Source organism: Leucoraja erinacea, chromosome 1 (assembly GCF_028641065.1).
Source record: "Leucoraja erinacea ecotype New England chromosome 1, Leri_hhj_1, whole genome shotgun sequence".
Lineage (NCBI taxonomy): Eukaryota > Metazoa > Chordata > Chondrichthyes > Rajiformes > Rajidae > Leucoraja > Leucoraja erinaceus.
Window position 1 is genome coordinate 15,584,421 of NC_073377.1, and position 12,067 is coordinate 15,596,487.

Genomic DNA, 12,067 nt, shown 5'->3' on the forward strand with positions numbered 1-12,067 from the left:
CAGGTCTATAATTCCTAGGTTTACTCTTAGACTCCTTTTTAAACAATGGAACAACATGCACACTACGCCAATCCTCCGGTACTATTCACGTTTCTAATGACATTTGAAATATTTCTGTCATAGCCCCTGCTATTTCTACACTAACTTCCCTCAATGTCCTAGGGAATTCCTGTCCAGACCTGGAGACTTATCCACTTTTATATTTCTCAAAAGTGTCAGTACTTCCTCTTCTTTGAATCTCATAGTTTCCATAGCTACTCTACTTGTTTCCCTTACCTCACATAATTCAATATCCTTCTCCTTGGTGAATACCGAAGAAAATAAATTGTTCAATATCTCCCCGATCTCTTTTGGCTCTGCAGATAGCTGTCCACTCTGACTCTCTAATGGACCAATTTTATCACTCGTTATCCTTTTGCTATTAATATATCTGTAGAAACCCTTTGGATTTACTTTCACCTTACTTGCCAAAGCAACCTCATATCTTCTTTTAGCTTTTCTAATTTCTTTCTTAAGATTCTGGATACCGAGTTGGATGATCAGCCATGATCATATTGAATTGCGGTGCATGCGGTGCAGGCTCGTAGGACCGAATGGCCTGCACCTATTTTCTATGCCCTATGTTCTATGTTCTAAGAGTTGAATAGGTACTTCGGATCTGTCTTCACTAAGGAAGACACAAACAATCTCCCAGATGTACTGGAGGACAGTGGTTCTAAGGGGGTAGAGGAACTGAAAGAAATGTTCATTTGGCGAGGATTAGTATTGGGTAGGCTAATGGGACTAAAGGATGATAAAATCCCTGGACCCGATGGTCTGCATCCCAGGGTCCGCAGGGAGGTGGCTCTAGAAATAGTGGACGCATTGGTGATCATTTTCCAATGTTCAATAGATTCAGGATCAGTTCCTGTGGATTGGAGGATAGCTAATGTTATCCCACTTTTCAAGAAAGCAGCGAGAGAGAAAACGGGGAATTACAGACCAGTTAGCCAGATAATAATGGGGCATTTGGATAGCAGTAAAAGGATTAGTCCAAGTCAACATGGATTTATGAAAGGGAAATCATGCTTGACTAATCTTTTTTTTTTGAGGATGTGACAAGTAAAATGGATGAAGGGGTGCCAGTGGATGTAGTGTATCCAGACTTTCAGAAAGCCTTTGATAAAGTCCCGCACGGGAGACTGGTGACTAAAATTAGAGCACATGGTATTGGGGGTAGGGTGTTGACATGGATAGAAAATTGGTTGGCAGACCGGAAACAAAGAGTAGGAGTGAACGGGTCCTTTTCAGAATGGCAAGCAGTGGCGAGTGGAGTGCCGCAAGGCTCAGTGTTGGGGCCACAACTGTTTACCATATATATTAATGATTTGTAATAGGGAATTAGGAGCAACACTAGCAAGTTTGCGGATGACACAAACCTGGGTGGCAGAGTGAACTGTGAAGATGATGTTAGGAGGTTGCAGGGTAACCTGGACAGGTTGAGTGAGTGGGCAGATGCGTGGCAGATGCAGTATAATATAGATAAATGTGAGGTTATCCACTTTGGCGGCAAAAACAAGGGGGCAGATTATTATCTCAATGGGGTTAGGTTACGTAAGGGGGAGATACAGCGAGACCTGGGTGTCCTTGTACATCAGTCACTAAATGTTGGCGTGCAGGTACAGCAAGCAGTGAAGAAAGCTAATGGAATGTTGGCCTTCATAACAAGAGGATTTCAGTATAGGAGTAAAGAGATTCTTCTGCAGTTGTATAGGGCTCTGGTGAGACCACATCTGGAGTATTGTGTACAGTTTTGATCTCTTAATTTGAGGAAGGACATCCTTGTGATTGAGGCAGTGCAGCGTAGATTGATCCCTGGGATGGCGGGGCTGTCATATGAGGAAAGATTGAAAAGACTAGGTTTGTATTCACTGGAGTTTAGAAGGATGAGGGGGGATTTATAGAAACATATAAAATTACTAGACTAAGTGGGACCCGTTAGGTCCCATGTTCACACGGGAGGGCTGGTCCACTGATGCAATATTCCACCTCTCCACCAATTCCAATATTGGTGGCCAGTGGGGGGGGGGCTTTCTGGAGTGCTGGTATGGGTTCTTGGGGTGGCAGCTCAGTCCCTCAAGTCTGATCTGTATTGTATTGTTATATGGTTATATGGTTATATGATCTGCTGGCAGCTCACTCACGGCTGGTGGGCTGGCAGTTGACTAATGACTATTCCTTGAAATTCCATTTCAAACAGGGTGCAAGGCCACCAAATTCAAATCCATGTTCCTACCATTTCAAGCAGGGTGCAAGGCCACCAAATTCAAGTGCAGTTTCATACCACTTTCAGCAGGGTGTAAGACCACCAAATTCAAATGTAGCTTCATTCATTTCATGCAGGGGTGAAACCACCATAAACCCCACACAAGAGGGGGGAGAGAGGGAGAGAGGGCAGGGGGGGGAGAGAGAGGGGGGGGGGGGGGCGTGGGGGGGGGGAGGGGGGGAGGAGGGGGGGGGGGGAGGGGGGGAGGGGGGGGCGAGGGGGGGGGGGGTGGGGGGGGGAGGGGGGGGGGAGGGGGGGGGGGGGGAGGGGGGGGGGGGGGGGGGGGGGGGGGGGGGGGGGGGGGGGGGGGGGGGGGGGGGGGGGGGGGGGGGGGGGGGGGGGGGGGGGGGGAGGAGGAGGGGGGGGGGGGGGGGGGGGGGGGGCGGGGGGGGGGGGGGGGGGGGGGGGGGGGGGGGGAGGGGGGGGGAGGGGGGGGGGGTGGGGGGGGGAGGAGGGGGGGGGGAGGGGAGGAGGCGGGGGGGGGGGGGGGAGTGGGGGGGGAGGAGAGGAGGAGGGGGGGGGGGGGGGAGAGGAGGAGGGGGGGGGGGAGGATGGAGGGGGGGGAGGAGAGTGCCTGTTTTATTTCAACTCAAACAACCAGTTGCAGGCAGTGTTCTGTTTTCCCATATTTTCATTTTCAAACCACAAACTACTTACTCATAGTTGTGTGGTCATGTGTTCAGTGTTATTCACAGCTCAGAGAAACGTGACCTTCTGCCTCCCTCCAGCTTGCAGACTAATTGAGGCACCACTTCCTGGTTTTATAGTTCCTCCCCCCTGCCGCCAGCGGGGGCAGCAGGGAGAATGGAGAATTTTGTAAACATTACTATCTCTGTCAATTTTCATCGACGGGAAAAATCCTCGGCACACATACGGCGGAGAGAGGATCTGAGCGAGGTGGCCAAAAATGACGGCCGTAGGTGGTGGCGTTCTCTCGGAAATCGCAGCACAGAAAGCCAAAACCGGTCAAGAACAGAGTTTTAGTAATAGATAGATAGATAGATAGATAGATAGATAGATAGATAGATAGATAGATAGATAGGATAAGATAAAAGGACTGGACAAGCTAGATGCAGGAAAAATGTTCCCAATGTTGGGCGAGTCCAGAACCAGGGGCCACAGTCTTAGAATAAAGGGGAGGTCATTTAAGACTGAGGTGAGAAAAAACGTTTTCACCCAAAGAGTTGTGATTTTGTGGAATTCCCTGCCACAGAGGGCAGTGGAGGCCAAATCACTGGATGGATTTAAGAGAGAGTTAGATAGAGCTCTAGGGGCCAGTGGAATCAAGGGATATGGGGAGAAGGCAGACACGGGTTATTGATAGGGGACGATCAGCCATGATCACAATGAATGGCGGTGCTGGTTAGAAGGGCCGAATGGCCTCCTCCTGCACCTATTTTCTATGTTTCTGTGTTGCTCTACCCCCTCCCCTCTCTCTCTCCCCCATCCTCTCTCTCTCTCTCTCTCCCTCTCTCCCTCCCCTCTACCCCCCTCATCTCTCTCCCTCTCTACCCCCCCCCTCTCTCTCTCTCCCTCTACCTTCCCCCCCTCTCTCCCCCCCCCCTCTCTTTCTCTCTCTCTCTCTCCCTCTGCCCCTCTCCCACTCTCTCTCTCTCCTCTCTTTCTCTTCCTCCCCCTCTCTCTCCCTCTCTCTTCTCCTTCTCCTCTCTCTCTCCCCCCATTCCCACCTCTCTCTCGCTACCCCCCTCCTCTCCCTCCCTTCCCCTCTACCACCAGCTCCCTCCTCCCCCACACCTCCCTTCCCCCTCTCTCTCCCCCCTCCTCCCTCTTCCTCCCCCCTCATTTTCTCCTCCCTCTCGGGCGGCATTGCTCCTGCAAATAGGGGAGCACCTAGAACTCCACAATTCTCAGTGAACACGGGGTTGTTAGTCATGTGCAGTTTATGTCATGAGATGTGAATGCTGTCATCGGCCGCGAGCGAAGGAGGAAGTGGAATAAAAGGACGGGCAGGTACAGCCTCAGTAGAGGTTAGGTCGGGTGTGGAGTGCGGTTGTGTTTCAGCGCTAGTTGCTGGGTTTCCGTGAGTTTTTGACTTCATCTAACATGGATTGCGGTGTGGTAACCTCCAAAACCCTGCTCCTTTTCATCAGCCTTGTTTTCTGGGTGAGTATAAATTGTTTGTGTGTCTTTCTGGTGCCATCTGCTTGTGCCGCTTGAGCTTGTAAATGGATAAGGGCTCGGCTTTGTAAACTCCCCGGGACCCGATAGGTTTCGCCTCGCCCTCCGCATGGTGACTTTAGGCTGTGTTTCGTCCATGACCATACACGATCCGGCATTGGAGACCGAACCTGCTCTTGGTTCACGATATCTGGTTCAATTATACTTGTGTCTTTACACAAACTTGTAACAACTCCGCATGTCCCTCCCCACACAAAAACAACAAAAAAAAACATTTCTCTCTTGAGATGACTTTCCTCAGGGTCACCGGGAATCCCATTTTCAACAAAGACGATCCTTCTCTCTGCTCGAACAGTGGAATATATACTTTTTTTTTAAAGTCCCGTTTAAACTGTTTTAATAACTCTTACCAGTCTCGCTTCGTAACGTCAACCTTTAAAATCAGTTTTTTTTTAAACCGATCTTTGATACAAAGGGCTTGGCCACTTCCTGGCCTTGTTATCACAATGGATTCGTTGTTTCTGTAAACAGATATTTCCAATCGGTGTAGTATAACGAAGAAAAAATCCTTTCTCCAAGTAGAATAAACAATGTTCCATGTCTGTTTTGAAGGCAACTCAAACTTGGATCTGTACATATTCTGGAATTGTTTTTCTAGATTGGCTATTAGCAAATATGACAGCTGTTTGAGAAACGAGGGAAAATGGAGAGTAAAAATAGGTGCTGGAGGAACTGTGACCAGGCAGCAGTTTTGGAGGGAATGGATAAATGATGTTTTGGGTTGGGATCATTTTGACTAATTGGAGTAGAGAGTGAAAGCTTTGAAAAAAAAAGGGGTGGGGCTTTATTTCCTATTATCTTCAGAGAGTTTGGTTTGGAGAAACAGCATGGAAACCTTTGGCCCACTGAGTCCATGTTGAATATTGATCTGTCCACACTAGTTCTGTTATCCCACTTGCTCATCCAATTGCTACAAGCTAGGGGCATGTTAGAGGCCAATTAACCTACAACCTTGCAATAAGGAAACTGGAGCATCTGGAGGAAATTCACGTGGTCACATGGAGACCGTGCAAACTCCACACAGACAGCACCCGAGACAGGATCGAACTCCACATAGACACACACACACACACACACACACACACACACACAGTCAGGATCGAACCTGGGCCGCTGGCACTATAAGGCAGCAGCTCCACTGTTGCGTCACTGTGCTGCCCCTGATCTGACTTGAAATATTAGCTTGTCCATTTCTTCCGCAGTTGCTGCCAACATGTATTCTCCAAGTGCTCTCGTTGTTCAAGATTCCAGCATCTGCAACTTGTCTCCAGAGGAAATGTGAAATTGGTGCCGTAAACTCTGATATGTTAAATGATGAGCAGAACTGTATTTATCAACCGAAGTTCCATTTAATTACTTTAGGGAATTAAATTGGGGCAGTGAGAAGATAAGTGATGTTCATATTCACTAGTAAATTGGGTGGCATTTTGACTACAGAGTGTGAAGTGGTTTAAAGATGAGCTGAATGTATTGAACCAATTAATATACTTTTTAAAAAGTTGTTCAGTCCTGTGTTACAGGAAAGTGACCTGCAACTGGGGCCACACATTCCCAGTAAAGGATTATCAGCTGAGTTTTCAGACTGTTTGAATCCTGTAATTCCTTATACAATATCATAGGTGTGTCTTCACTGAAGGACTTTAGCATTCAAGAAGGCTCACTGTCTTGGTAAACATGAGTAAGATGTGCTGGCCTTTCTAGTGCTTGTATAATGAAATTAAAAGAATGTACTGGGATGATCACTGGACTAGAAACTAAGACAGTCACATGCGCTCTGAGCAGATCATCTGCGTTGAATGACGTTGCCCAAAACCTTCCCACCCATTACAAATGCACCAAGAATGAATGCTCTTGCTTGGATTAGTACAACTCCAACAAGTACACTGGTTACAATTGCAAAATACACCGCAGTAATTTAGATTTGACACCAGCATCTCCAATTTTCACTTTATTAAATTAGGTAAATTCCATTACACTTACAAAAAAAGTTGCTTTGTCATTTAAAGAATGTTGTGAAATTATCACAATATGAATTTGAACTAGTGACTACTTTTGCTCTTCTAAATTTGGTTTGCAGGTGGTGTTTTATGTAATGTCTCCAAACCAATTGAATTACATGAGTACAGTCTAAATTGCTAGGGGGGAAATAGACAGAGTGACGGTTAGGCAGCATCCCTGGAGAATAGTATAGGTGACGTTTCAGGTTGGCACCCTTCTTCATACTGATCCACCCAGAGACATCCTTCTGAATTTTGTAGTCGGCAGGACAGTACTCTGCATATCGCCAACTTGGACAATTTTACATTTTTATCAAGCCAATTAACCTACAAACCTGTACATCACTTGGCTGTGTTCTCCAGGGATGCTGAGTGGCCTTGAGTTACTGCAGTGCTTTGTCTTTTCTGTTAACCAGCATCTGTAATTCCTTGTCTCCAACTGGACTTTTGGGTAACGCAATACAACTCTATTAAAATTTGGAGATGCAAGAAACTGCAAGTGCTGGTTTATCAAAGAAAAATACACAATACTGGAGTAACTTAGTGGGTCAGCCAGCATCACTGGAGAATGTGGATAAGTGTTGTGGGTCGGGACCATTTATCACTCTGAAGAAAGGTCCTGACTTGAAATGTCGCCTATCCATGTTCTCCACCGATGTTGCTCCACCAGAACTGTTTTCTATTAAAAGTTGTCGGGTTAAAACTAGAAGGGAATAAAAAATGTTATTCAAATTATGGTGACACAGTTAGTAGAGCTGCTGCCTCTGGTTCGATACTGAACCAGAAGCAGTTGCCGAAGGGCCGGTTTTTCTGCTGCATCATTAGATCAAAGATCTCTACCTCCTAATGCATTAGAGTGTACAGCCAAGAATTGGGGCCCTTCAATTTGCTTGTCAATGTCGGCCTTGCATGCCCATCTACACCAATCTCACTACTTCAGTCTCTTTCTATACTTTGCATATTTAATTGCCTATCTAAATGTCTCTTAAACAAGATGTATCTCTTTATGGCAGAAGGTTACAGATAGCAATCGTACTTTAAAATCTTTCCTTTAAGATTCCCTCCAAACCCTATGCTTTATTTTTTTTATATATACCCCTTCGGTGGAGGGGAGAGGATAGATTTAGACTCTATACCCTCTCTATGCCTCGTATGACTTTTCTATACACGTGTCACTACCTGGTCTTTTACTCCAGGGAAACCAAAACTAGCTTATCCAATCCCTCCCCAACCAAAGACATCCAACCCAAGCAACATCCTGGTGAGTCTCCTCTTAGTTTGTTAGCACAACATACTTCCTATTACTTTGTGACTAGAACCGCATGTAATACTCCAAATATGGTCTAATGAGTATTTTGTAAAGTTGGAACATCATATCTTAACTTTAGTATTCTCTTGTATGTGCCTTTGTCAGCCACCTTTACTGTACTTTTTGCCAATGCTGCTGCTATTAGTAAAATATAAACATGAACCCATGATCCCTCTGTTCATCAGCTTTTCTTTGACCTTGCCATTTACTGTACATGTCTGATCCACTAAACTGTACATTTCCAAAATGCATAACTTGTACGGTGGCGTCACGGGTGAGCTATTGCCTTGTAGCTCCAGAGTTCCCGGGTTCGATCCTGACTACAGGTGCTTGTCTGTACAGTTTGTACCTTTTCTCCATGATCTGCATGGGTTTTCTCTGACATCTTTGGTCTCCTCCCACACTCCAAAAAACAACAGATTTGAAGGTTAATTGGTTTGGTGTATATGTAAAATTGTTCCTTGTGTGTGTGTGTGTGTGTGTAGGGTGGTGTTAGTGTGTGGGGATGGCTGGACAGTGCAGACTCGGTGGGCCGAATGGCCTTTCCTCAGTGTATCTCTAAACGACTTGACAGGATTAAATTACTTAAGCAATTCTCAACCCAATTTTCCATCTGATCTCACTATCCACAATGGCAATTTTATTTTGCCAAATTATTAATTGTATATCATGTATCCAAGTCGTACATGTGTATCATAAATGGCGAAGATTGCAGTACCAATCACTTTGGTAAATGGGAAAAGGGGCTACCTCCTATCATCCACTCAATTTTGGATCTAGTGAGGTTGCCTTGGATCGGATCTGCCTTAAACCACCATGTTACACCTTGTCAAATGCCTTCAAGTCTCCATAGACAATGTCTATTGCCCTGTCAATCTTCTTGGTCATCTACTCAAAACTGAAACATAGAAACATAGAAAATAGGTGCAGGAGTAGGCCATTTGGCCCTTCGAGCCTCAATATGATCATGGCTGATCATCCAACTCGGTATCCTGTACCTGCCTTCTCTCCATACCCCCTGATCCCTTTAGCCACAAGGTCCACATCTAACTCCCTCTTAAATATAGCCAATGAACTGGCCTCAACTACCTTCTGTGGCAGAGAATTCCAGAGATTCACCACTCTCTGTGTGAAAATTTTTTTTCTCATCTTGGTCCTAAAAGATTTCCCCCTTATCCTTAAACTGTGACCCCTTGTTCTGGACTTCCCCAACATCGGGAACAATCTTCATGCATCTAGCCTGTCCAACCCCTTAAGAATTTTGTACGTTTCTATAAGATCCCCCCTCAATCTTCTAAATTCTAGTGAGTACAAGCCGAGTCTATCCAGTCTTTCTTCATATGAAAGTCCTGACATCCCAGGAATCAGTCTGGTGAACCTTCTCTGTACTCCCTCTATGGCAAGAATGTCTTTCCTCAGATTAGGAGACCAAAACTGTATGCAATACTCCAGGTGTGGTCTCACCAAGACCCTGTACAACTGCAGTAGAATCTCCCTGCTCCTATACTCAAATCCTTTTGCTATGAATGCTAACATACCATTCACTTTCTTCACTGCCTGCTGCACCTGCATGCCTACTTTCAATGACTGGTGTACCATGACACCCAGGTCTCGTTGCATCTCCCCCTTTCCTAATCAGCCACCATTCAGATAATAGTCTACTTTCCTGTTTTTGCCACCAAAGTGGATAACCTCACATCTATCCACATTATACTGCATCTGCCATGCATTTGCCCACTCACCCAGCCTATCCAAGTCACCTTGCAGCCTCCGAGCATCCTCCTCACAGCTAACACTGCCCCCCAGCTTCGTGTCATCCGCAAACTGGGAGATGTTGCATTCAATTCCCTCATCCAAATCATTCATATATATTGTAAATAGCTGCGGTCCCAGCACTGAGCCTTGTGGTACCCCACTAGTCACTGCCTGCCATTGTGAAAAGGACCCGTTTACTCCTACTCTTTTCTTCCTGTCTGCCAGCCAGTTCTCTATCCACATCAATACTGAACCCCCAATACCGTGTGCTTTAAGTTTGTATACTATGAAGATGGGTCTTGACCCGAAACGTCACCCATTCGTTCTCTCCAGAGATGCTGCCTGTCCTGTTGAGTTACTCCAGCTTTTTATGTCTCTCTACTCAAAACTCTGATCAGATTTCTCAGATCTTCCTGCACAAAGCCATGCTGACTATCCCTGATCATCTGACTATCCATAACCAGCCACCTTTCCAAGTGTACATGAATCCTGTCCCTTGGCATTGCTCCAATAATTTCCTTGCCACTGTGTAAATCTCACTGACCTGGCTTATCCCTGTTGCCCTTAAATAAAGGAATAACATTGGCTATCCTCCATTCTTCTGGTACCTTGCCCGTGGCTCGCTAAGATGCAATAAAATTAGTTGGCTGATTTTTTGTTTGTTTTTGTTTTTTTTGTTAAAAGCAGAAATATTCATGCGTCTTATTTAATTCATGTGCTGGAGTGAGACTTAAACAATCTAAATCCGTGTAATGGTTTTGATCTGCTGCCAACTTGTTGCCTGCTAATTTGAACACGTCTTTCTCAAACAACAAAACAAATCACCTTGTGATGGTTACACCGCGATGAAAGTTATTTAAATATTGGCCTCTATTCAACTATTTCTGTAACTGGCTACCGTAAAACGTTGTGTAGGAAGGAACTGCAGATGCTGGTTTATACTGAAGGTGGACACAAAATGCTGGAGTAACTCAGCGGGTCAGGCAGCTCCTCTGGAGAAAAAGGATGGGTGACATTTTGTGTCGGAACCCTTCTTCAGACTGAGGACTTTCTTCGCTCCAGCACTTTGTGTCATCTGCCTTAAAACCTTCCTTGTATGTCTGGTGCAAGGAACGGTGTTTAAAGTTAAAACACAATTTGTTCAACTATGCAAAGATACTATGACAATCAGTTTCCATTCGAACAGGAAGTATGTTAATTTGGAAACTAGATCAGTCTGAAGAAGGGTTTCGGCCCAAAACGTTGCCTATTTCATAGAAACATAGAAAATAGGTGCAGGAATAGGCCATTCGGCCCTTCGAGCCTGCACTGCCATTCAATATGATCATGGCTGATCATCCAACTCGGTATCCTGTACCTACCTTCTCTCCATACCCCCTAATCCCTTTAGCCACAAGGGCCACATCTAACTCCCTCTTAAATATAGCCAATGAACTGGCCTCAACTACCTTCTGTGGCAGAGAATTCCAGAGATTCGCCACTCTCTGTGTGAAAAATGTTTTTGTCATCTCGGTCCTAAATGATTTCCCCCTTATCCTTCCATTTCCTTTGCTCCATAGATGCTGCTGCACCCGCTGAGTTTCTCCAGCATTTTTGTGTACCTCTGGCCATGACTCCACTCACTTAGCACCAGATAAAAATGTGCAGCCGAGTAAATTTCTTATCCAACCATTGTTTTTTGGCAGTTTTTGAACTATCAAAAGGTGTTCACAGTTTACCTTTCTTGGTAATGGAACAGGTTTTCGTGAGTGATGACATAATATGTTTTTTTCTTTCTCTCCAAGCCATAACAAAGATAAGTGCAAACACTGGCTAAAGAAACTCTAATCAGGCTGCACCTCTGTTGGGTTGAATGGATGCTCGATGTTTCGGGTATAGAAAGTTCAAAGCACTGACTGACCATTCCCCTCCATAGATGCTGCCTGACCAGAGTTCCCCCAGTAGGTTTAGCTAGAGATTCCCGCACCTCGTCTTGTCTCTAAAGAAATATCTACACACTCACAAGTGGCAGGACTAGTCGAGCACAAGCTTGTAACACTTCAGTTTCTCCTCCGAGGAATGATAGGGGGGAACAGGCATGATGAATTTTTGGGAAATGTGATTCAATTTAGTAAATTACCTTCCTAAAATATTTCTTGCACAATCTCTCCGAACGAGGAAGTCAGTTAGCAGTCTAGATTTTGCTGAAGTGTTGGAATCAACAGTTGAAAATTCTAGCAGTGATGGTACAGTTTGGGGAATAATGACCATTACCGACCTCGTTTAAAAATTGCTGATCTTCAACACCATAAATCCCCCACAACGACACAGCATGGAAATGGGCCATTTAGCCCACAAAATCCACACCAACCATCAATCACAATTTGCACTATTATCCCACGTTTGCATCCATTCCCTACACACTTGGGGCAATTTAGAGGCCAATTAACCGACAAAACCCTCACATCTTTGGGATGTGGGAGGAAACTGGAGCACCTGGAGGAAACTCAGCTGGTCACTGGG

At 45.5% G+C, this 12,067-nt stretch overlaps 1 protein-coding gene across 1 annotated transcript in view; it reads left to right on the forward strand.

Moving 5' to 3' along the window:
• Nucleotides 1-4,139: 4,139 nt before the first annotated feature.
• tspan36 (tetraspanin 36) overlaps nucleotides 4,140-12,067 on the forward strand; it is a 28,586-nt gene continuing 20,658 nt past the window's right edge. The window contains exon 1 of the mRNA XM_055655156.1: nucleotides 4,140-4,429. Coding sequence (XP_055511131.1) covers nucleotides 4,370-4,429 — 60 coding nt within the window. The 5' untranslated portion in view covers nucleotides 4,140-4,369. The remainder of the gene's footprint in view (nucleotides 4,430-12,067) is intronic.